The sequence below is a fragment of the Elaeis guineensis genome, chromosome 11 (genome assembly GCF_000442705.2).
Source record: "Elaeis guineensis isolate ETL-2024a chromosome 11, EG11, whole genome shotgun sequence".
Classification (NCBI taxonomy): Eukaryota; Viridiplantae; Streptophyta; class Magnoliopsida; order Arecales; family Arecaceae; genus Elaeis; species Elaeis guineensis.
In genome coordinates, this window is record NC_026003.2 from 110,376,573 (window position 1) to 110,403,059 (window position 26,487).

Consider the following 26,487-nt stretch of genomic DNA (forward strand, 5'->3'; position numbering starts at 1 on the left):
GTAAAACTAGCTACAGTCATTCTTTTACTGTTTTACATGTATAAGATAATAAATACATGCCACACATCTAATATCTTAGACTATATCTCTCAAACTCGTGTTGCTACATTGCCCACGTCTATCCTCCTTTCTATAAATGCAGCTAATTAGCACCGCTATCAACAACCAACTCGGAATTGGTTGGCAGCACGCAAATGGTGACTTACCCAAGCTGGGTCCCACTTCCATGGCATATCAAACTGGGAGATGTCTAGAATCATACCCTTTTTATTTATCCTCATCATATCAATCACCAAATATACTAAGATGTTATTCGATCTAGGATATCCCGGAACGTAACCTGCCAAAAAATAACAATTCGACTACATGCATGGCTCCTCGCTAATTTTGTACGATAAATTTGTCAAGTTATCAACTGACAGCAAATCCCCACCACCCCACTCCGGTCCTCTTCGCCTCTCAACCGCCACGGTTTTCTTTTTTTTTTTTTTTTTTAATGTCTCCGGCTTCGGTTATCCATCCTCACGTAGCAGCAAAAGAAATAAAGAATTAGCAGAGCCCGCCCCTCTCTCCCTCCCCCCAAATCCAAAAATCTCTCTCTTTTTCTGCCATTATATTTCTCTAATTCTTGTAACGTTGATTTATTGAACGGCGAAAGAATTGAAGAATGTCGTTCTGGGATGGGAATTTTCTGACCAGCGAGCTGTCGAAGCCGACGTCAATTTTCGGGCTGAAGCTGTGGGTGGTGATCGTCATCTGCGTCGGCGCCGCCATCGTCCTTGTCTTCTTCCTCCTCTCCCTCTGCCTCACCGCCCGCCGCCGCCGCCGCCGCCGCCCCGCCACCATAACCGCCGGGAAACCCCACAAGCTTCACCTCCATGACCGCACCCCACCCGTCTCCAAGGACATCCCTGAGATTGTCCACCACCGCGAACGCGCACCCTCCGCCGCCGCTGATGTGCAGATCGATATCGGCGGCAAGGCGGAGCGCGGAGTGGTGCTGGCCGAGCAACACCGTCTGCCGGCGCGGTGCCGGCTCCGCCGTCGGGTTCGACGACGGGGACGGCGAGAGGGGAGAGCCGGGAGACGATGGAGGGGACTACGCCGTCGATGGGGGATGGCCGGCCGCCGGAGGTGTCGCATCTGGGGTGGGGGCACTGGTATACGCTGCGGGAGATGGAGGACGCCACAGAGAGGTTCGCGGAGGAGAATGTCATCGGAAAGGGCGAGTACGGGATCGTGTACCGCGGGGTCCTGGCCGATAACACCATGGTCGCCATAAAGAACTTGCTCAATAATAGGTTCGTGCCTGCCCTTATTCCAGTCCTAAATCCATCGGTGAATCGCGCTATCATTGCTTTGTATTGCTTGAAAGCAGTAGACTTGGCACTTGGTGGAGGATTTTGGGATAAAAATTTGAAATTTACTCTCTTTTTACTGATGAACTGATGTTTTTAGTTGTTTGTTGTTGACGTGGATAAGACATCAGTAGTTTGTTGTTTTCTATATCACATGTTGGTTGGTGATGAATTTAAGCTAAATTTGCAGATATGTTGCCATTTCGCTTGTAGATCTGTGTCTTTAATGTGTTCTGTCACCTTGCTTGTTTTGTTTGTTTATCTAAAAAAATCAGTAACAGTAACTTTTTGTTTTCTAGACTGGTTGTAGATTTTTAGATTAAAGATTGGAAATTTACCCCATTTTCACCTGCAGATTTTTAATGTTTCTTTAATTTTCTATTGTGTTGCTTTTGTTGTTGTTGTTTTAAGATTTACACTTCTTTTATTTTTTATTTTGGATTCAGCATACCATGGGTTTGTTCATTCTGATTTCTTTAGTTATAAAAACAAAGACCATGTTTTTTCTTCTTTATTTAAATCAGGGGCCAAGCAGAAAAGGAGTTCAGAATGGTGGTTGAGACGATTGGGCGTATTAGGCACAAGAATCTGGTCAGCTTGCTGGGTTACTGTGTTGAGGGGGCTTACAGGTAGTCTACTTGCTCTAAAAGAATTGATGTGCTGATTTCCTTTGTTAAAATAATTTTAAAATATTGAAGCAGTCCTGTGCGATGCTTAAGATGGAATGACTGTGGATTAAAAGTTTTGGATAGTGACCTATGCCCCTCTTTTTGGTCAGGATGCTTGTCTATGAGTTTGTAGACAATGGTAATCTGGATCAGTGGCTTCATGGGGATGTCGGAGAAGTGAGTCCGCTGACATGGGATATCAGGATGAAGATAATACTGGGAACAGCCAAAGGGTACAATATTCCTTCCATGACATTTTGTTTCATTTTCTCTTGGACAAGGGAATTAAATTACAAAAATAATTTTGCTTTAAGAATTTTAGAAACCAACAGAGAAAGCTTCCTGCCAATACTCTGAGAAGTAATCTGAATGGAGGAGAGGGTAATAGACTTGTAGCTATGAGCATTTTACAAAAAATATCACAAAGGCACTCTAATGTATTATCTTACCACATATACTTCATCAAACTATAATATCTTGTACTCGTTTATATGTTCAATAGACAACCAAATAAAGTATAATGTAGTCACTATGTATTAGTGTTGAAAGGTGAAGTTGTAAGGCAGGGCATTCATACTCATAGTCATAACGAGATTGAGGCATAAGCCTCAAGGACCACGCTTGTATATCACATGGGGTTTGTGCATGAGGGGAAAGGGTGTGGTTCATGCTGCATGTATGTAAGAAAAACCTACACAATTGTGTACAAAAAAAAGCATGCCATCTTTTTTCCAAATGCTAGTGTATTTTTTCTTTTAATAAGTAGCTAATTAAGCCAATACAATTTTCACTTTATGATGCTCCCCTTGTAGCAAACTTTCTTTGTCACAATCATATATTTTTCCCTCAATATGAATTGAATTCTAAGGCTGAACCATCAATCTTAAGGTATTGATAACATGGCTTGCAGGTTGGCCTATCTTCATGAGGGGCTTGAACCAAAGGTTGTCCACCGTGATGTTAAATCTAGCAACATACTACTTGACCGGCAGTGGAATCCTAAGGTTTCGGACTTTGGGCTTGCCAAGCTCTTAGGTTCTGAGAGAAGTTATGTAACAACTCGTGTCATGGGGACCTTTGGGTTAGTTTGAATTCCCAACCAATATGTTTACATTTTCCTTGTAGTAATAAGAGATCTACAGGACCTAATTCTCAGTTCTTACTTGTTATTGCAGCTATGTGGCACCTGAGTATGTTAGCACTGGGATGCTTAATGACAGAAGTGATGTTTACAGCTTTGGGGTGCTTATCATGGAGATCATATCTGGGAGAGCCCCTGTGGATTACACAAGACTACCTGGGGAGGTTGCTTTCTTCCTCTGGACTCATCTGTCCAAGTTATCATCCATTTAAATACTTTAAGAAAAGAGTTTCTGTCCAAGTGATGAAACAAATGAGCTAAATTTGAACCTTTTATATTGTTTTTCTTAGGTGAATCTGGTTGAATGGTTGAAAAATATGGTCGGAGACAGGAAATCTGAGCAGGTTGTTGATCCTAAGATGCTTGAGAAACCATATCCCAAAGCGCTCAAACGGGCACTTCTGGTGGCCTTGCGGTGCGTTGATCCTGATGCAAGGAAACGACCTAAAATGGGACATGTGATCCACATGCTTGAAATGGATGACTTGCTATTTCGCGATGTATGCCAATCCATCCTCATGGATCTGACCCAACTCATATTCCAACTTGAGTGCTTGCAATAGAATACTCAAAAATCTCTGCTTCTGCAACCAGTTAAATTCTTTCACTGCTTGACCCCATTTGTTTTCTGCTCCCCTGTCACAGGATCGCAAACTTGGGCGAGAAGCATCTGCTCAGTCATCGGACAGGTACAACCAAGGAGAGGAGGGAAGCTTCAGCAGGCGTGACCATCAGACAAGGTGGTGATGACAGGATCAAGTAGGTGCCTGACAATTTGCAGCCATAACCTTGAAACGAAAATGGAATTGTTCCATTCTTAACCATTTAATGTCACATTCTCATCTTGATTCAGCATCATGCTGGAAAAATGATTTCTTTTTGAGGTGCACTGTCTCATCAGAAACATCCATTTGTGATAAAATATTTAATGACAATTCCAAATTGCAGCATCTTGCTTTGTCTTTCAGCTTCTGTCGACAAGCAGATGTTATGTGAATTGAATTTTCTTCTTTCATGAGCTCCTCTGCATGTGGCCTCTTCACCAGTGGGATCTAAAATGTGTTTTATACTTTTGCCCCTCTTGTTTGCAACTGGTCCCTTTATGCACTTATCTTAAGAAACATCATTTACGGCAGTAATATAGAATAGAGATAAACAGTTAAACAATTCCTTGCTTTGCCTTTGCAGCTCATGTTATCTAGTAAATGCTATTTGATTTTTAAAAAAATATAACGAGCTTCTTCTCGTGGTTTTATTGCCATTGGATTTTGTAAAGGCTTCTTCGATTATGCCTCATTTCCCTGAATCAATTGGTCCTTTCATGTCTGATTCCTTCATAGATCGATAGCTGCATGTGTGCTCGCATGTTGTGTCTCCCTGGACTATCTACATTCAAAATTCATTTATATTTGTTGGTTTGGATCATATCCATTCAAGGTTGCTTCACTGGCCTTTAATAACAAAAAGATACTGCACCCTCTGCGTTAGTCCTCTGAGTGGTATTGGTAGATCTATGTACCAAACGTCAGCCCCTTCCTCTTTATTGCACCAAATCCAATTAAGTCAGCCTTGGTAAAAATGGTTATGTTATGTAGCTTACTTCTCTTAAATAGTTATCTTCCGGAGCTATTCACCGTTCTTGGTTAATCTTCCTGAAGATTACCAACAACTTCACAGTATGAATTCTCTGATCAGTGTATTTCAGTGTTATGCAAAGGACCTACAATGGAACAATTTTGTCTAGATCTAATGGGACCCATGGTGCATCCCACAGTTCCAGGCACCAGAACTACGGTCGATGCTGCTGGATTGAGGTTATTTCTGATGATCATGGGACACAATCTGGTGTGTGATGGATAAGTAGAATGTGTAATAGTTTTGCACTTCAGACTTATAAATAATGTTAGCCTTGGCAGAGTACTCTGCAGTGTATATGGGACAAGAGCACAACTTTCTTTAACCTAGACAAATCTAGGTATACGCAATAACCCGATGCTCCTCGGGTACAAAAGTTAGTTGCTCACAAACTTTTATAATGAGGCCGGGTTTGAATTGTGGGGCAGGGACATTTTAAAGGTTTGGGGATGAATTAAGATCAAACTGAGTGAAGTTCTAACTGCAGACAGTCTCACATGGTCCTCTGATCGTAGAAGGTGAGGGGTGCGAGGCTGGGAAAAATAAGATTGGGGTGTTGCAGATCTAATTCGGTTGGGGGGAATTATAGGCTTGCTTGAAAACGAGAACAGTGACCAACTGGAGTAATAGAGCTAAAAAGCCAAAAAGAATAGCAGTACAGTGTGGACTGGTGTTTATGAGGTTTGTTCATTGGCTATCAGGACACTGCCAAATGGAGAGTGATGTGAATGGTTCTATTGGGAACCTTTTGATTCCATTTTTCATGCAAAAGTGGAGACATCTCCATCCTGCGATCCCAGAGGTTAAAGTTTCAGAATCTTCATGATTAGATGATCTTCATGAGAGATTTCCAATATAGTTCAAGGCAAGCTGAAAAACAGCCAGCTCATTCAATCTCGGCTCGACAAGGCTCAGTTTTCTTAGAAATGCATAGCTAGCAGAATTTTTAGTATTCTTTTCTAAACTTAATGCTTTATACTTAATGCATCAATTGACCTATGTTTTAACATTTGAATCTATTAAATATTAATTCAAGAATGAACCCAGCTTGAAAGCAAGCTTTAATTCAAGCTTGAACCGAACATAGTTCAAGCTTGAATTATTTTCTGGCATGATTAAGGATTTACAAATTAATTGTTTAGGTTTGTGTTTGGCTCGGTTCGAAATTAGGCTTGAATTAAGCTTGAAATAGCAGTAAACAAACTAAGTTTAAATAGATATTTTAAGCTTGAAATTTATTTTAAGCTGAGCTTGGCCAGACTTGATCAAGCTCGGCTCTTTTACACCCCAAAGCCATTCGGCTCTTTATTGCTCTTCCTTTTTTCATTATATGTAGTATATGACTTCAGCATAGTTTACTTTATCAGAACAATAGTGTATGATTAATTTTTTAAAAAGATTTAAGTGATATCCATTCATAAAATAACATTCTATTATTTGAACAATAACAAGCATTTAAGGAAGGAGTATTGGATGAAATTGGTATCTCAAACAGTGGTGAAGCAAATACTATTTGCAAGTTTTTGTTAGTAAATGGATCTCATCCATTCTTGGTGCATCCGTCGCACAATTTCAGACTGCAAAACCCTCCTTCGTAAATCCTGGCATATCAAGATACATACATTTGTCAAAACTATGCTATCTATCACTAATTCTTTCATCTGGAATCACCAAACAATTCCTGGCTACTTTTAATTCTATCTATTCTAACAAAATCAACCCATAAGTGGCTTTTAACCCAAAAAATCTTATTATCTCCCTTATTCCCAGTCAGATTAGCTATTAAAAGCCCTCGTAGAAACTATTATTTTGTTCTAAAAAATTTATCCTGAAATTGAATCGGGAAACTAACAGTTGTTATATTTATTATAGTGGCAAAAAAAATGTCTTTCTTTCTAAGAACCTATTATTTGGATTTACCAAAGTCCCAAATTTAACGGTGTTCTCTTTCCATCCTAAAAAATTATATTTTACGATATGATGCATGTGAGCAATGTCATGACCTAACTGCCTTTTCCACAAATCTTGTTGAATAAGTATGCAGCAGTTTTGCGATAAATAATATGCTCAGAAGGTTTTTCATATTAAAAAGAGAAGATAATGATAGTTTCATGATATTGTAGTCAAAAATTTATGACTCAATATATAAGATATTATTCATTCTAGTCTATGAACCTCACGGTTTTGCTTCTCTGGATTCCAATCTAAAAGCACCTCATGTGAAAAGAGTGATTCCTTTTTATGTAAACTAAATTTCTTTTTAACTCATAATCAACGTGAGACTAATAGTTCTCTCTTTTATTATCACCATATAGATAAGAGGTCATCAACAAACATAGACCTTAAAGCAAGCATAGACTTCTAACACTCTAGCCCGTTATTTCAATATCATATGATGAAATTATGCCCAAGTTCTTTCTTTTCCGCAAGCACAGACTTCCCTTTTCCTCTCCTTATCTGATAAATACATTTCTATGCCTCTATCAAGATCACGTAAAAATTGGGACCAAAGAAGAGTACGTAGTTAGAAAAGGAAAAAGGGACATGGTGAAAGATAAAGAAAAAAAGGTTGGCTTTATAGATTGGCTACATGAGTGAAAACACGCTGAGCATACACGTTGCAAATGCATCAAAGCTGGCCACCCTACCACACGCAACGAGCACCGGTGTTGGAACCTGAGAAAAATAAGCAGGTAAGTAGCGTTCCAATCTCCCGGCAGAAAGACTTCGGCTGACCAAGCTATAAACGGCCAAAGAAAGATATGAGACGCATGAGACAGTTTGCGGTGAAGAAATAAGCACACCATCAAAATTAGAGGCATCCTTGGAGGGGGAAAAAATCACATTACAGCACTGTGACAGGCAAAGGCTGCCAAGTTTTTTTCCATTTGGTAAACCATGAGCACAAGGAACTAAAGCCATCGGTGATCATCCACAACGGGGTCAATCGTTCAATGCTTGTGAAAGTATAGCATAAGCACAAATTCTTTAATTTCATCAGTGTCTGTTGTCAAATTCTCGCGGCAGCAGTTTACAAAGTTTGTCCTAGCTCTGTTCGGACGTGAACATCCAGGTCATTTCAAAACCATGTAATTATTGGCAATAATGCTTCCATAATTTAGCATACAGGGCTTAGAAAGGGCTTGATTTCCTCCATATTCCTCCAACGTGCTAGACCAAAATGGTCCGTCAGGCATCTAACTCCGACCGTAATTAGCTGGTGGACGGAGTACAGCCGCTACGATAAAAAAAAAAAAGGTTTCCAATCCCATAAAGTTGGTGAATCATTGCTGACTTCTACTTTGATTAGGATATTAGCAGACAACGGACAATCTACGGTCAATATAATACACTGTTCTACATTTTAAGTAACATGTATATCAGCAATTCACCAACCTGGTTGCAGTAAAACACCTAATGCACTCTTCTAGATGAAAAATAAATACGCAAAGCATTTAATAATGTCAAAACCATTGAATCTGCTAGCTAGCTTGATTTAAAAATATGGATGTGTTCACTTATATGTAGGCAGCTATTTGTATTTTCTGATAAGAGTATGCAAGTACATATATTGGAACAAAATTTGCAATTTCATATGCAGAATCCCAGTTTGGAAGTATGGCATGTCATAACATAATGAAATTCGGGTTAAGTAACTTATAAAAGACAATCACAATCCAGATTCCATATAGAGGATCTTATATGCCCATTTCCTCTGAATCAACATCTATTGAGCATGGTTTATGCCTGAACTCCAGCATATAAATGTCGCTCCTTCCGTGAAACATTCAGGATTGAACTCCCGAAAGATGAACAACTATTGTTCCACAATGAGATCTCAGGTACCTACATCAGATCAGTCCTCCTTCTTACTGCCAGGTTCTTCAAGAGCCGCAAGTCTTTCAACTAGTGGAGGATGAGAGTAGTGGTAAGCTGAATACCACGGATCTGTGTTCATAGCAGACAGGTTCTCTTCCTGAAAGAAACAATACAGATATCAATTACTGCAAAATTACAGGGCATATAGATGTATATATCAAGTCACTGGAAAAACCAATATCAAGGGATTATAGTGATAACCCCAGTTCCAGTCAATGTTCGCTATACTGGTTCCTTACCGGTATGGCATAGCCTCTGTACCGGCACAAGGTAGCAAGACCATTGTCTCGTGCCCCAGTTATGGTACTGCCTGAAACCAACAGCACGACACAAAACTGGGTCAAACCAGTTGGTTCCGCCCAACACAGCTTGGTGTGGCACCCATGCCTGTTGAATCTCGTACTCTACCGATACCTTAATAGTACAGTGCAGTACATCTGGTACAGGGAAGTACAGGTCAGAACCACGAACCATGGCTACCTTTGATTATTCAGTGTAGCCCCGAGATTCTGAGACAGTAACTGTTCACAACAATATTTTCAGAAATGATACTCTTCAGGTCACAAGCAAATTATGAATCAGTTATTGGGCCTCATGTCATGGCCTGAGGGATCCGGGATTTCTCCAATTGGGTGATGATTTACTCAATATTTGATTCCTAACATCAGCTAAATATACCATCTAAACAATTCCATGGGCTTTGCACAATGCTCTCTGTGTTCACCACAACACCCCCCCCCCCCCCACACCAACCACGTTCACAGGGAAAAAAAAAAAAAAGATTCTTAAAGAACCTGATAGGTGGAAGCCTGATAAAAAATCAGTGACGGAGGAATCCAAACCAGGTCCCTTATATTGACACAAGACAATATGAACTCAATGAATTGGCACACATTCACATATGAATCTTCTTTCAACTAATAATAATGTCAATGCTCATGAATATCAAGACTCAAGAAGCTAGCATTGAAGTTTACAAGGCAACAGACACTATTCCAATCATCAGAATCATCTTTTACCATATCAAGCACAAGTTCTAAACTTGAGATGACTACATGGAGTGAAACTCTAAATGGAGAAGGGTCCTTTGGGATTGGGCAAACCTCAATTATTTGTCAATTGGAAGACAACTGCCTCAAGAATTGGAACCAAATTTCAGGAGCATGTAATTTTAGGCAATAAAGAGGCCTACAGCCTAAGATGCAATCCACAGGACAAGTTGGGAGGTTCAGAGACCTGTTTTATTGAATTGCAATCTAAATTCATGACCAAGGAGCAACCATGTGAAATTCATTTAGGCGTAAAAACACAGTAGTCAAGTTGCTCAACCAATGAAACGTGATAGACCTAACACCCACTGTCACCAAGCAACAAACAAATCATAGGCCACTCAATATTCTTCTAATCAACTACATTAATATCACAAATTTTTGTACCATTTATTCTTTTAAGGAGACAAATGTTCTAGCTTGAGACATGCGAATTGAATTTATTGTATGAATAGTTAATAACAACTAAAAACACTTGGAATGTTTTATAAAATATACTCTAAAACTCATAATATAAAATGACAGAAATAATAACTTTATCACTATTGTTTTGTCTCAAGTGGTAGAGATTTCTAAGCTTTTTTTGGTTGTCCAAGTGTTGGAGAAAAAAGACTTTTGCAGTATACTTAAGCTTTTCCTATTCCTTTCTAAGCAGAACCTGGTACATCTTCAGGGTTCAATCTGAGATGTTTTACACCCTTATCAGCAATCTTACTGGAAAAGCGACAAACAAATGCACACAAGCACATACATGCACCATCCAAACACAGGAATGAAAACACACATTAACATGCATATGTATGTGTCGATATGTACATATGTACATTCATGTTACGTAAATGGAGGCATTCCATTGCAACAGTGCAAGACATTTAGAAGGTAAAATTACTAGGTTTGGCATAAGGATTTCTCTTAATCTTTGAGTGACAAGTTATAAACCAGAACTCTATTGGAACACAACCCCATAGCAATGATCCTAATTATTAATAAAAGAGAATAATTTCAAATGGACCAAGCATGGGGAAATTATCAAAAATTGTTAAACCAAAAAAGCCTTGTCTTTCCCCCATGTAAGACAAGTCCCTACAATGAATCACATCGATAAAACACTAAGATTGAGAAATGATAGTATACAAGAGAACTAGGTCCTAGATCATTCAGAAGTAATTAATTTTTTACTAAAGTGGCCAATATGAAAAAAGGAATTTAAAGAAAAAACCTGCAATTTCACGAGGCCTGATCGAAGTGCTGCAGCATAACCCAGTTTCTTTGCAAAAGCATCAGCCTGGAAAACATATTAGTTACACGAGTTGGTACAGATATGCTAACCAAATGAGCAAGTTACTTGGGACTATAAGCCAGACTGAGAACTAAATCCAGCAGCTTTGTTGAATTAAGAAATGATGCATAAGAAAGACCCAAAATAATACCTGAAATTCAAAAGCCCTGCTGACAAGATTGAGACCAAAGCTGACAAGGTGCTGAAGGGGTATAACAGTATGCTGCAAATAAAAACTAGAGCATTAGAGTAGCATTGAACAAAGCCAAAATAACATGTCCTTCAAACCAGCAAGGGTGAATCGGCTTAAATCAACTTGACAGCATTTCTATCTGGCAAACACATGAGAAGTCAAATAAAAGACACAGAAAAGCATGAGGCTTGTATAGAGAGAATATCAAATTCTTTCTACCACCAATTAAAAATGAAGCATCGTAAATTACATAGACTAGAAGAGCGCATAATTGAGACTTGGGAACTTTGAAAATGATAGTGCTAAAATGAGTCATGAGTTAGGACAATGAGCAGTCACATCTAATATTAATAATTATGCAGCCCTGCTATCAGAAGGAACAGCACAGTGAGCTAGCAACAGGATCCAAAAAACTGAATTTGACAAGTAATGGTGGGACCATGAGAACTATGTAAACTGTAATCTACCTGGTCCAGAGGCCATTAGAGTTTAGCTCATGCACTCCAACAGATACAATACAAATCAAAAACACTGTTTTACGACCCTCCACTCCCCAACCTTTTCGTTCATCTCATTTTGGCTAACTTTTCTCCCTCTTTCCCATCTCCCGATTTGCCCAATTGCAATATTTGCCATTGCAGCACACAAGCTTCCCCCTTTAACCACCTCTTTATATTGGTCCCCTTCCCTAAGACCTAACTATCCTGAACCATCTGCAATGGCAGACAAAATGATGCCAGATAGACCACCATTCAACACCAACAAATGAAGTGGATTTGCAGAAGGGGATGGGGTAAACTAGAAGGGGCAAAAGGGCCAAAGAAGGCTGATGATAGTTCTAGGATACAGAAGCGGAAAGGCAAGGAAAAGCTGCCAGCATGTAACCATAAATGGGAAGGGTAGGTGAACTAGTAGGGGTCCGATATTATGGATGGTAGTTTTCTTGTTCTTCTTCTTCTTTTTTAATGTTAGATATCTTGGATGGTAGTAGAGGTTGGAGAAAGATTCTGGCATAGAATATAGAAAAAGTGGGACAAGAATGAAAGTATGGTGGTAGGTTGAGTGGGTAAACAGATGAAGGCATGGGTGGGCATAGTAGTGGTTGGGTCTGGTACAGAAGGACAGGGTGTTCATAGAAGGGCAAGGTGGTCAACATATAGGAGCTGATCTGGTTATGCAGTGTTGTTACAGGCACCTGCCTAGGCACATAGGCAGATGCCTGGGCACCAAAGTAGGCCTGCCTAGGCAAGGCCCACCTAAACAGCTTGGATTTGGGTGCCTGGGCACCTAGGGTGCCCAATTCTACTGGCAGTCACCTAGGGTGCCCAATTCCACGGGCCAATTGCCTAGCCATCCTGCCAGACTCCTGATCCAATGAGACCTGAGTACATCTGACTTGGATTAGGTTGGGTCCAACCACAAAAGAGGGAGAAAAAAGGGAAAAGTGGGAAAGATAAATGGGTGATCTAGTTCACTGCCTCCCTGAACCAAGATGCCCAGGGCTCCCATATCTCTCCGTCTTCTTTATTCGCTCTCATCCGATGCTTGCATGGTGAGGTTTGGAATGACAATGACTGCACGACCCTCTCTCTCTCTCTCTCTGTGCGTGCGGGCGCGTGTGTATATCATCTCTCCATTTCTCCACTTCACTCCCTCTTTGTTTCTCTATTTTGTTTCTTCGCTCCCCTCGTCGCTGATGGAGGTAAACCACTAAGGAACGAGAGATAAGTCCATGCCTCTAAAACAAAGGGGCTTTGCTTTGATTTGCTTTTTCTTCTCCTACCTTGGCTTAGCTGTAACAGAGTAGAGGATGCTCTGTTTGATGTTTGACACTTTAATTGCTATGTTATTCTACAATTTTGCCCTGGTTTATTCTGAAATTTTTGCTTTGTTTTGTGCTTAGCTAAGGTGTTGTATACTTGCATTTCATTAAGGTTTGATCAAACAATAAGATTGTGATAAACTTTGAAATATTACATTTTATGTAGAACTCATGTTTTAATTGTTGCCTGCGTATCTTTGGATAATATGGATTGTTTAGTAATAAGAATACAAGGGTTAACTAATAATTGAAATATATAAATGTATAATTATTTTACAAATTTTGTACAAAGTTTGTTACATGGGCGGTTGCCCAATCACTTGGGCAATAAGAGGGTCCATCCTGGGGTCATCTGGACTGTTTGACAACTTTATTTGGATGTTGTTCCTAACAACAGCCGTAAAGATAAGTGGTATGAACAGTAGAACCCAAAATTTGGTCAATTTGATAGAAGCTCTCTCTGAATTTGTCTGTGTGAGAAAGAACCAGCAATCAAGAATTTACCATCTTTCCAGAATGATTTGATGAACATCCAGGTTCTTTTTAATGAGAACAAGACAATCCAAGCAATATCGCCACATTACAAGTAAAATTTTATTTAAAACTCAGAAAAGTTTAGGCTTACTTTCAGCTGATCTATCATAAGAAGTAATGAGTGACATTGAAACATTTCAATAATCCATGTTCAGGGGGAAAAACATTTACCTCATTAATCTAGCGCATGAAGAATCTATGATCATTATATGATGTGCCCACAAAGAAAATACTGTCAAAGATGATGGTGAATACTAGTAGATATGAAAGGTCAAAAATAACTTCTGATGTCAAGTTCCTAAAAAAAATACAGGACGATAAAAAGAATAATTTTTGAGTGCAGAACTCAAGCTTCAAAATAGAACAAAGAGAAGAATGACAAGGATAAGTTTACCTTAGACATAGAATAGCATGTAACAAGGAGGTACCTGAAAGATGATGAGGCCGATAAGTACTGGCTGAGTATCAAAGCCAAAACTTTGAAAAAGATCCTTTGAGTTCCTTACGAGAGTATATCCTCCAAATTGCAAAAGTGTGAGAATCTGCTCAAAAATGAAAAATAAACTTCTGCAATGAGGATAAGTAAATTTTCAATATTTAACAACTTTAAGTTAGCACAACTTTAACAAATTTGCATTTTTTTTCTATTATAAAGCTCAATACGTTTCAAGTAAAATATACACGTACAATTATTACTTCAACAGGAAAAACAATTGAACACCAACAAATTAATATGTCAAGAGCCCCTTTAATGCACAGCCAGTGCCAGATATTTATGCATTTGTTTGCCTACCAAAGCTACTAAAGTCACAGACACAAGTTTTGCACATGGAAGGATCAAGAAATTTGATACGAGTTTGGTACTTGATAATTCAAGCTTGGCTCATGATTTCATTCTAGTAGAATCCATGGATTAGCATCACCTATAGCAATGGTCAAAATCCTGGTTCCTAGGCCCATCTCAATTTGGCCCCAAGTTGGTACAGTATTAGAACAGACCGAAACGGTCATCAACAACAAGGAAAAAAGAAACAATTACATCCTGGGATACCAAACCATCTTTAAGTGTTGGAACATCTCGATTCAAGAGAGAACCAGTGGCCCACGCCTATCCTAGGTCCCAATTCTTTCATCAAAATGATTCGGTACCAGCAAGATGCCTTAGTACCATTGGGATGTGAATCATTGACCTATAGCTTGTATATAGAGTTGGAAGGACATTAAATCTTATGACCATGAAATTCATATGTTCTGGGAAGCATGATCAAAAATGATGCAGCGGAGAAGTTATAATGAATCATTCAAAGGATTACCTGAACAGCAATGAAGGAATACATTGTATGATTGAGTTTCCAATGTCCGAGTTCATGAGCAATAACTGCAACTACTTCCTCCTCATTTTTGCACTGAGGAAAATGCCATAGAATACAGATTCAATAAGTGATTTACAAGTGTCAGAAAATGAACAGAAATGGCTTTTCGACTATATGTGCAGCTTGTCGCCATTACAAGACTAAATGTTCTTGCAAGTTTGATTAGAAATTAAGGTAACACCTAAAACATTGAATTACAGAAAAGAAAAGGATGCTTGAAATGTGGATGTAGCCTAGAAGCTGAAGTGTACATAGTTAAGGAGGTTTCTTAAAATGCACCTGTTCATGAATGCTTGTATATCACCATATATATGTATAATGAAACTAACTGGAAATTGCATTGGAAAGCATAGATGAACTGACATGAAAAATTGTTCAACTTGCATAAAATCGGCAAACCACCACTGTCGCAACCTAACCCATGTAAAAAAACAAGAGGACCAGCTTGAGCTGCTGTTATTATATATGTACAGCAGGCAGTATGAACGACCTTGTAGTTTCTCTACTGAATGCTGTTGGACACAAGCAGGAAGATTATCTTATGAGATGGACATATACTTCAAATGCCGAGAAAAGATCAAAAAGGAGAAAATTAAAAAGGGACAAAGGGGTATCTGGCTGACAGTATTATGAATTTTTAACATAAAGTAGTCACTTTTAGTGTCATAGTTAAGTTTTGATGCAGAACAGGAAACGATGATCTGTTTTTCTGCTCATGTCAAAAATTTAATCTATAGGTCCCCTGACACTGACCTCCAAAAGACGTCTGCATGTGTGAGATGTCAAGTGATTTGGAATCTACCAAATGGTGAAGAAAGATAAGATCTTGCACCTCCATTCTCACAGTGTTTTTAATTTTTATTTCTGCAATTTTACTTTCTAATTTCTAATATCAGAACATGTTTATTCAAATCCTCTCTCTCTCACCCCAAGGACGGGGATGGTGGCCTGAGTGGAGGAAGAAAGGTTTCCTGCAGGCTGTGAGGGGGTAAAATGCTTAAGCCCAAACCACCACGGTAAATGGGAGTGAAGAGAGCCCAGCTGCTAGCTGCATTTTTTAACAGCCGAATTGGCCATAAGAACCTTTGACCATCTCTAAACACATGGGCCCCACAACAGTAGCAGCTACTCAAACATGGGACTGAGCCACTAACTACAATTAGGTTCACATTACCAAGTAGCTGCTATCCAAACCAAGGTTCATTGCCTTGGTACCAAACCTGTAACAACCCAGGACCTCACTCAAAAAAACTAATTGAAAGGTATTATTTGAATTCCTTGACCCTGTATAACTACCCAAGATCTTCCAACGAATAACTGATGTGGGACGAAAACACGCCTACATAGGTCCTCACATACTTCCCCCATTTAAGCCCTGGCTTCCCCATTAAGCTAAGAGTCCAAATTCATCATCCATTTATAGATACTACGATTGGCCCGCGGTCAGTCCCAATGAACTTGTGCTACAGTATCTCCTAGTCCACATAAGTTATAGGTTGGATCGTCTCTAATACCATTTATAACAATTCAAGACTTCATCCATAAAAGCTAGTTGGAAAATATTTTTTGGGTTCCTTGGTCCTATATAAGTATCCAAGATCTTTCCAGTGAATAACGGATACGGGACTAAATACATGTCCGTACGGATCCTCGCATAGTTCTCCGATTTAAGCCCTAGGATCCTCATCAGGCTAAAGATCCAAATTCATGCATCTATTCATAAACACCACAACTAGCTCGTGGTCAGCTCAATGAACTCATACTACAATATCCCCTAGTCTACATAGACTATAGGCTAGATCGGTTCTTATACCATTTGTAACAATCCAGAACCTCACCCAAAATAGTCAGAAGGTATTATTTGGATTCCTTTACCCTATATAAGTGCCTAAGATTTTCCCAATGAATAACTGATATGGGACTAAATATGTGCTCGCATGGCTCCTCACAAAACCTCTTACCGGTACCATCTGGCATAATATTGATACGCCAAATATGGGGGCCAATTTGGTGCACTAAAACTTGGTATCCCTCTTGTATCAGGTCTCAGTTAGGTACCAATAGGATACATCTAGTACAGAGTGACATGCATCAATACAGCGAACCATGATTCAAATAGCCCCTTAATGTGTTCTATATCAAACTTCAACCTAACAAAATTCAGCCATGGAGCCAAAATTGATCTTATTCCCGAACTTACATTGCACCCACATGCTCTAGGTTGGCATTTTTTAATACAACTGCAACTCTCATAAAAGAAACAACTTGGATAACCTTGAAGGGATTGAACAAGCATCCTTCTAGAACAACCAAATGAGGTAGGTGTTCCTTTGGGAGTTCACCATCATTGAAATAAACTTATAAAAACTGACTCATTATCCAGCACTCAGCACAAAGTTATCGCCCAAGGGAGAAGCATCATAACATGCCTAGAGCAAATTTAATGTAAATATAAAAGGTTAAAACCTAGCTTATCATGTTCCCAAGAGTTATTTGACTCAAAAAGGATTTAAACCCTCTATGCACTGATAATAACTGAGTCAAGATACCTCTATTTCACTAATAAAAACTTACTGATAATAACTATTCATCTTGAAAAGAAAAACTTAAACCCTCTACAAAGTCCTTGAATGTTTCACTGAAAACCTAAAACAAGCATAGCAATAACTTGGAAATCATAATAAATAAACATAATTGTGAATGATATGGCGTTTTCATCAGCATTAGGATCCACATGCTACATTAGGTTTTCTCATGATTCCAAAGAGGAAAAGCTGGACACAAAGTTGCACAAGAGGAAGGATGATACAATAACACATGAAAGAATGGAAATGAGAGAGAGGATAGGAAACTTTTGCACAAAAGGTGCTCCTACTTCATATCATCAAACAGTTTACCTGATGGTTAGTTTGAAAAAAATCTATTGAAAGAGAAGAACAAATAGTTTATCTTGATGAGCCTTAGCAATAACCATAGTATAAGCAAAGAAAAGTTTGTATAGCATTCTGAAGTGGGAAATACAGCAGGTATTGCAGCATCTAAAATAGAAGGTTGCAGCAACTAAAGAAAAAATTTTCCTGCTAAGTACTTTATCACTTGTAACCCTAATTAAGAAGATATCACACAAATATAAATAAATAAATATATATATATATAATATGAATTCATTCTTAAAATTAAAAAAAAAAAAAGGTTTTGATGCATATTAATACAATAAACAAAAACCTATATGGTTATCTTAGTATAGCAATGTTATTTTGTTATTTATATAACCTTGAACAAGCAGCATACACAAAATTAGCAATATTAGAGCAAACCTGCTGAATCAATGTGTCATAAAGAACAATGCGTTTGTTGTTGAAGAATCCATACATATATGCCTGTCAGGTAGAAGATAATAATATAAATTATATCACATATAAGTTTGGGGAGATAGTATAAAAGTAACTCACTATAGATAGCAGTGAAACACTACGTAGCAAATTTATTAATGCCCAAAGATGGGAAAAAATGACACCAAATAGTGATCATTGATATTGTAATGGCAGCTTGTGGCTCCATTAACCCTTTTTGGGGGTAGAGAGAGGCCCGTAGGCAATGGCTATACAACAAGGGGGTGGGCTTCCATAAAGACAAGCCACCTCAAGCCAATCATGATATTTGTTGTTATTGTCACCACTTATTCAATGACTAAATGTGGCTTGTCTGTGGTTTTTATTTTTCTTTGATAATTCCATGCACATTTGACATGAATATCATGTTTAGCCATCTTCCATGCTTCTTCCATGCGGTATAAGATTATACCAATAATCATCAGTGATAATAGTAATCATCAACATTTGATAATAAGCCTACTAGTTTATCAATAATTCTATATTAAAAAAGATGAACTCCAGCTATACAAAAAAATGAAAGGAAAAAAAAAATCTCACATTGCTATGGCTTGATCTTGTAGATCCATCAACAACAAAGAGCTTTTTCAATGGAAACTTGAGGGATGCTGCTAAATTCTCTATTTTCTCTCTAAGCTCTCCTTCAGGAAGCTGTTTAACATTATTACATAAAAGTATGAGCAATATGGATTTCATGGTGAGTAAAAGGATATCACATCCACCCACTTAAACACAGCAATAAAAGCATTGTGTGGAAAGGCAAGAGAAGACAGGCCAAAATATTATTGTTCCTCTCTTATATTGAATAATTCTCAATCAATATATAAAAGCAAAAACGAGGCAAATAAGTTACCATGTTGGAAACCAAGTACTCACAGGAGTGAACTTATTAAACAGAGGCGCGATTAAAATGGGATACAGTGTCATCATTACAATGGAGAGTACAAACATAAAAGCCCAGAGATATATGGCCAGGTAAGGACCTCCTTTCTGTAGCAATACAAGAAAGAGAATTAGCAAAATGATGCACATCCCAGATCATCTTTCCACATCACTATGAAATAAATAGGGTTTGGAGTAAACTTTCCTGACAGAAAACCACGTAATCACAAAAATAAGGCAAGTGAAACATCTTTTGGATGTAGCTAGCACATCCGATGATTATATAAGAAATCGATACCAGAAAGAGGCATACCTGTACTATGACAATAATTGCAGCTACAATTGGTGGTCCAAGTAAGATGTAAAGACAAATTGCTTTAAACATGTCCCTGAAGAACAGCCATATTGTTTGCTGTAGAACATTTCAGAGAACTTTCAATAAGACAACTAAGAATAAAAGTAATTAAGAAAGATATACCCGAACAACCAAAGCAACTTATTACAGAAGCCCCATTTAGAAAAACTCAGAATTAGAAACAAGTGTAGCATAGATATGAGGAGACAAAAGACAGAAGACAAACTTTATTAAACCCATGACGAGCCTCGATCACAAATGTTGAATAAAGAGAAAATGGCAGGTCCGTTATCTGTATGGCAGTAAGAGCTTTGTTAGCATAAAAAATTAGGAGCAATATACAAATAGGTCCAAAACTTTGTCGTACCTGTAATTTTCATCCATAATAATTAATAAAAACAACTCCAAGATACATAAAAGGAAATGAAGAAATGGGGGAAACCGTACAATGAAAGAACTCCATGGAACCAAAACTGTTGCTTAAAATGACAATAAGTGATGCATTTTTTATGACTTCCCACAATAAATAAAAATGAGGTTCAGCAGTTAATCATCAATCCTTATAAGTTACCCAAGATGATTCTTCTGTCCTCAGAGTGATCTTTCTGTCCTTTACAAAATATTTAATTATACATTAACAAAAAGAGTTGGCACAAACTTAACATAAGTGCCCCACCCTTCATCATGCTGCAAACTTTCTGGCACACTGCATGTTGTGGATATGGTACAATACAAACAGGTACTTAAATCATTGTCAGTAATGCAAGTCCCAACTAGGTGAAGCTTCCACACAAGGGCCATTTAACAAATTGCACACTCAACTGACCAGACGTAGTTCCAAGGACCCAGAACTAACTAATTTTCATAGAGTTGCTTGGCAGTATTTGGATTTTCCACCTTGCACAAATTAGATGCTACCATAAAGTTCCAGAACTATCTCTACAACTAAAACCAGATCTACAACTAATTAATAAATTAATATTGATGGTCCAAATGGATTTTATTGTTCAAATTAAAACTATCAAGGATGCTGGAGTTTGTTTCATAGACAGAGAGGCTAGGAAGGAAGTTCTGTTCAACTCTTGGATTAGAGGAAATTTTTTTTTAAAGGATTAAATTACATACAGATCCTAGCTGTCAACATTCCCTTTATATCCTTTTAAGATATTGACTTCTCGTAAATTTTGTTCACTAAGAGCTTTTGGCATCACTTTTATTTTTTATCTTTTATTTTTAAGAATAAAATCACAAAAATCGAGAAAAAAAAAATATGTTTCACAATATTGCTTTTAGCTTCTATTTTACAACAGTCACTTTCAAAATTTCTTGAACAAAAAAATAAGAAATCTTTACTTTTAATATTTTCAAAAATAAGAAACTCATGTTTTTACCAATACCACCAAAACCACCTCCACCACCACCATCACTGCCTTCACTACTCCATCACCGTCATGATCGCCGACACCATCATATTGCCAGCAACCCCACCACTACTACTGCAGCTACCACCACTGCCATCATTACCACCACCACCACTTCCACCACATCAGCGGTGCCCCCACCACCAACATCACTTGCACCTTCACCGCCTCCATCACTACAACCATCACCTCGACCATCGTTGCCATATATATGTTTTTAAAAATAACTAACTATACCAAACATGTTTATAGGATAAAAATTTAAAACATGAAAAAAAAATTTCTATTTTTTTGTTTCTAAAAATAGAACAAATGAAAATGATACCAAAGATCATCTAAGTTTAATAGCATTTTGGTCAACAATTTTGATAGCTAGAATCTTTTACAAAGTATTCCTCTCTTATGATCTAGTAAAAATGCTGCTCAAGAGAAAAAGTAAAAGCTCAAGCATCCATTTGATTCAAATTTTTGGAAGAATTTCAATTTTATTTTCTAATCAATTTATTTTATTTATTATTTTTTTTAATTGTGCATCGCACATGCTCAGCTGATAGTAGATAATATAAAATTATTATACTATGACCATATAGTAGAAGAGTTTATATTAATAATTTAATATTATATATAATTTTACTATATTTACATCAATACATGGGTGATCAATGACGAATACGAGGGGTGAAGCAATCAATTGCTGCAACCAAACGAATTTGGCCCCTAACATGGTGACTATGAATCTGAGCTGAATGAATTTGCAAAATGGTCAAAGCCAGAGAAATATGATAAAAGGAAAGTTATTCCAAGTCTGTTTGCACATTTACCTTCTGAATTAAGTTTCTATCAGAAAAGAGTGAAAGAAAAAATAGATCAGGTAGATGAATAGCCAATTGCATAATGGAACAAAAAGGGAAACGCATAAAGATTTTTATCACTTGTGACATGTCAAGCAGATAGAAAATGAGATAACCAGTGGGTTGGCATAAAGAGAAGGTTTCTCAAACCAAATTGGTGGCCAAAATGATTTTTACTCATAATCTTGAAGATGTTGGTAATTGCCATGACTCTTTACTCTTATCAGATATGTCCGATAATAAAACTATAGCCCTATGAACATTTTCACTGACACCATATCAGTTTGAGATTATAATGAATGTCAATATCATGATCATTAAGTAAAATACCAGGGTAAGTGCAAAGTTACTTTCTAACCAAGCATAAATAAGAGAAACAAACACAAAATGATGGTGCTTTTGTGAATAAACTTATGTTTAGATCATATTTTTAGATAAAAAAATCCATTCACACCTGCGACCAAATCATGACACCCGCTAAAAATGAAAGTGTGTGTATTATTTCATTCTCCGCATTCAGGTCCATGTACGCCACAAGGTTTCCAGATATCTGCAGCCAGAGAAGTAATGGCAATGTGTAGTGAATATTGGGGAAATAGAACATCTAAAACACATGAGCACAATGACTTCTAAGTTACCTTCCAAAACCAAGGTAATATGCCAAAATACAAGATTGCAGTGTCCATTAGTATAGTCACAGCTTCGTGAACAAAGTGGAAGTGGCTGAAAGTCAAAATGCATAAGAAGAGAAAAATTACCACCACTATTACTAATAATAATAATAATAATGGTAATAATAATTTAATAGGGGACTGTGACCATTGAATTAGTTCAAGAATTGAAATTGATTGAGTAAAATATTACTAAAAGATATGCCATTAAACATACACGAAGACATATCCGCTGGGAAAAGGAACGATCATGAAAGAAGAAAACAGACCTTTTATCAAGGCTATAAGCTCTAGACTTTTCAAACTTTTCTTGACTCACCACACCTTCCAATGGTTTTGGTAGTCTGGGCAGCTTAAGAGCTGCATGCTGCCGAATGTCTAAATAAGTCTCAAAGATGTACATTAAGATCATAAAGCCTGCAAAAAGGAATGTATTCACTAAGATACCTGCTTTAGAACTCAAATCAATAGCCATAACCACAACCATGAAATCATGTCCCAAGCTTTATGAACCTATCACTCCCAACTTCTAAATCACATCTATTATGAAACACAATAAATTACCAACCACCTGTCTTATCATTATCAAATATAAATTACCTTCAAAAAATTAAGGAACCAAAGCAAAGGTTGTTGCAAATATAATGACCACATGGACACAACGCAAGATGATGCAAATATACAACCATATTATACTGCTGCCAGCAGCATTTACTGACCACTCCCTGTAAGTCGAGTAGCTCAAATATGAACTTGAACTTGTCCAGAATGTTGTGAAAACAGCATCATTCTTTCAAAAATATGTTCAGTTAGATTAGAATTGGATCATATTTCTACACTAAGTAGAGAGAATATAGCAGTCACATTTTGCCATATAGAAAGGACATGACCATATTCTTTTAAATTGACAGTGTTTTCTGCTTTTCTGATCAATAATTGGTCAAACCTTCTTACAACATTGTTGACTTGAGTTTTATTAGCTTTTGTTAAAAAACAGTATTATTGTATTTTTTATAATAGCAATATACTGTTAATCTTGGTTTTGCTAATCTTTGCTTTGCAGGTATATATGGAGAAATAAGATCATTTCTTAGCACAAAGGGTGAAAAGGGGTTAAAAACCTCTTAACTGTCAAATAAAGTCATCCAAAATAAATGTAATGACCGTGTATGTTTGGATGTATTGGATACTACAGCCAGTGACTAGGTAACCAGAGCAAATCAGCAAAGAAATTGGGATCTCAAGATGGTCTCACCTGGCAGAATGTTCATGATGCTATTGGTGCTTTAGAAGCCTTTTAAGTCTCTATGCTAAAGTTAGAGATACATTAGAGGCACACTAGTGGGTCTTTTACATTACACTAGTGGGTCTATGCTAAAGTTAGAGATGCAAACTGGAGAATTAAAATGTTAGCATCGATGAAGTAGATAGTTCATCTTCAAGGAAACACCATCACATAATCCACTTGTACAATTTAATCTATATTGAATTTAAATATCAAAATAGCTGACATAGTCATCATTCAATGGATCAGTCCACTTACTTTTTCTTGATTTATAAATTTATGGTGGGTTTGATCAGAATGATGGAGACGTATGAATACTTTGATTTACTTTGGTTTGGTCATTAATAACAGTGATTGGACATCTAGAACATTCTTACAATTGATTGCGGGAAGCATTTATGGAAATTTGTTTCAACAATAATACAGTTAGATGTCCAAAACCATAGCAAGCAATAATCATACACTTGTGGAGAATGACTTGTCAATATGACTATGACACTACCATGCCATCTGTTGCCTTCTATCATTTGTTTTAAAAATAATTAGCACAAAGTTCTATCATGTTTAGAGATTTAGAAAGTGTTAACAGTTATATCAATTACACATAGACATACATATACACCATGTAATAGCATAGACACACCACATAATAGTATCAGTAGTCAAGTTCTATTCCGAAAGATAGGTCAGATAAAAAAAAGTTAAGTCAAATAAAAAAAAGTAATTCAGAGAAATGATTTATTAAATTTCCAGCAGTAGGCCTTTTTCACCATTAGTCTTGCTTTGCAATTTTTATCTTCATATTTAAATAAGAAAAAAATTGACCCTTGGATTACTTTTTTTAAGATTCCTAATCATTATATTAAGAAAAGACTAATATTGCAAACACTCAAGGCTATCTCCACTCTTGCTTGCTCTCTACTCCCTTCATTTTTCTTTTCATGCACTGCCATCCTTTTCCCCTAACCATATTCAACCACCCCCTACTTCATGGCCTCTCTTCTTTGCCTCCCTCAAATTCCCCCACCTCTAGCAGCATCACAGTTGGGAACTCCCTGCTCCAACTCATGACCACCTTTCTCCCTCCCTTCCTCTAGTCCCCATTTTTGCTTTATCTGCATTCTCACATTCGGGGAGTAGACTATTACCTCCTACAGATAGGAGAACAGACCGATCTGGGGGATGTACATCCCTTATTTGAGATAGAGTACTTGATGAATAGCTATGATTACATCAAATTTTCGGGATTAGGTTAACTTAATAGCATTTTTTCACACTCAGGACATCCTTTACTTACCCCTTACAGCAGTCTCTTAGATGAAATCCTACCCTAAGCACGTCAACGATATGAATGGTGTTTGGGATGAATTACCAGGTAAATTGAACCCCAAAATACCAACTCCACCAAGATGCTTAGGTGGAATTCCTAGCAAACACAATGGAAAAGAAAATACATCAAAAAAAAAAAAAAAAAAGAACAGTTTCTGCAGCAAGACATTAAGCCAGGCGTTGGATGGAGCTAATACAAAGGTGACTCTTTGAGCCAGATGCTTGAATGACTTCATAAAGAAGTCATCACCTTATCAACCCAAATAAACATTCTTCAAACATCTTCTTGCACTTCTTGATTATCACCTTATCAACCCAGATATCCAGAAAAAGAGCCGCAGAAGAGATAAAAGCATGCTTTCACAGAAAATAAAATCAGTTACCCCGAAGCACTAACCAACAAGAACGACTAAACCCAAAACCCAGAAAAAGGGTTTCTCTACTCATTCTTCCCTAAATACACGATCAGACAGCAAAAGCATAACCAAGTCCAACTGTAAGAGATTATAATCATGATAATCCCAATCTTTTGGACGGCAATTAGATCGACAAATAAAACGAGAATCGAATCAAGTCATCGTCATCATCACCCAAAGGATGGATCAAAGCACGGAGAAGAAAATACTGCGAGAAAGAAAGGAGTGGGATTAAGAGCAAGAAAAACGCACCCAAGACCGCTTCCAAGTAGGGGAGAGCCATAATGGGAAGAGGAGAACAATCGGTGCGTTACTGCCACTAATTCTACAACTCCACTGCCGAGGGTAAGGGGGGAGAGTGAGGTATTTGAGGGCGCAGGGGAGAAGCTAGGCGGTATAGCGACTCGGCGAAAGGGAGCAGAAATGCGCGACAGAGAGGAGAGCGAACAAGAAGGCGACGAGGATTCCTTACGCTTGCCCTCAATCACCGCAAATGCCGAGATTCGGTAAAGTAGCAAAGTGGTAGAGTAACGGAATCGGGGCAACGAGCTCGTCTGAAGTCATTATCGAAGGAAAACGGGGGGCTTGTAGTAATGGCAGGGTCCGGGTTTAGATGTAACGGCGAACCCGGGGAAACATGAGCGCACGTGAAATGCACGTGATCCCCTCGCACGGAGTTGGCCGTCAAATGCACGCGTTCCGGGCATCGTGCACTCATGCCGCGTGGTGGTTCGTTCTTCTGGCTCAGAGAAAGCGAAGTTAAAAATGTACCTCCTAGCTACTTTTAAAACTAATTTTTATTTCTTTTTCTTATGAAAAAAATTCTCTGACCAAATATTTATTTTTTACTATAAATATTTTTAAAATAAAAAAGTTTCTTTTCTCCATACCAAAAAATCCAACTTATTACCGAGGATACATGTTAGCATGCTAAAGACGGCACAACATGTATTT

The 26,487-nt window shown here is 37.8% G+C and overlaps 2 protein-coding genes across 3 annotated transcripts; one reads left to right on the forward strand and one right to left on the reverse strand.

The window, feature by feature from the left end:
- The first annotated feature begins 521 nt into the window (after positions 1 to 521).
- On the forward strand, positions 522 to 4,182 carry LOC105054206 (probable serine/threonine-protein kinase At1g01540). The gene is given in 8 exon segments (XM_010935663.4): positions 522 to 1,025; positions 1,028 to 1,301; positions 1,883 to 1,987; positions 2,137 to 2,259; positions 2,937 to 3,107; positions 3,202 to 3,331; positions 3,458 to 3,667; positions 3,813 to 4,182. Coding segments are annotated over 8 exon segments (1,473 nt in total). The 5' UTR covers positions 522 to 667; the 3' UTR covers positions 3,915 to 4,182.
- A 4,189-nt stretch (positions 4,183 to 8,371) lies between these two features.
- LOC105054204 (CAAX prenyl protease 1 homolog) lies at positions 8,372 to 26,071 on the reverse strand. 2 transcript variants are annotated; one of them, XM_010935662.3, is made up of 14 exons: positions 25,786 to 26,071; positions 22,773 to 22,920; positions 22,471 to 22,555; positions 22,287 to 22,382; positions 19,787 to 19,852; positions 19,519 to 19,617; positions 19,200 to 19,313; positions 18,864 to 18,974; positions 18,249 to 18,311; positions 14,872 to 14,964; positions 13,987 to 14,100; positions 11,161 to 11,232; positions 10,950 to 11,015; positions 8,372 to 8,778 (listed from the first exon to the last, which is right to left on the reverse strand). In XM_010935662.3, exons 1-14 carry the CDS (start codon positions 25,814 to 25,816, stop codon positions 8,659 to 8,661), a joined length of 1,278 nt encoding a protein of 425 aa, XP_010933964.1. In that variant the 5' UTR covers positions 25,817 to 26,071; the 3' UTR covers positions 8,372 to 8,658. The 2 variants fall into 2 exon arrangements, with proteins under 2 accessions (XP_010933964.1, XP_073101503.1); XM_073245402.1 differs by lacking the exons at positions 8,372 to 8,778; positions 10,950 to 11,015; positions 11,161 to 11,232 and adding an exon at positions 13,809 to 13,856 and having other exon boundaries at positions 13,953 to 14,100.
- Positions 26,072 to 26,487: the final 416 nt, after the last annotated feature.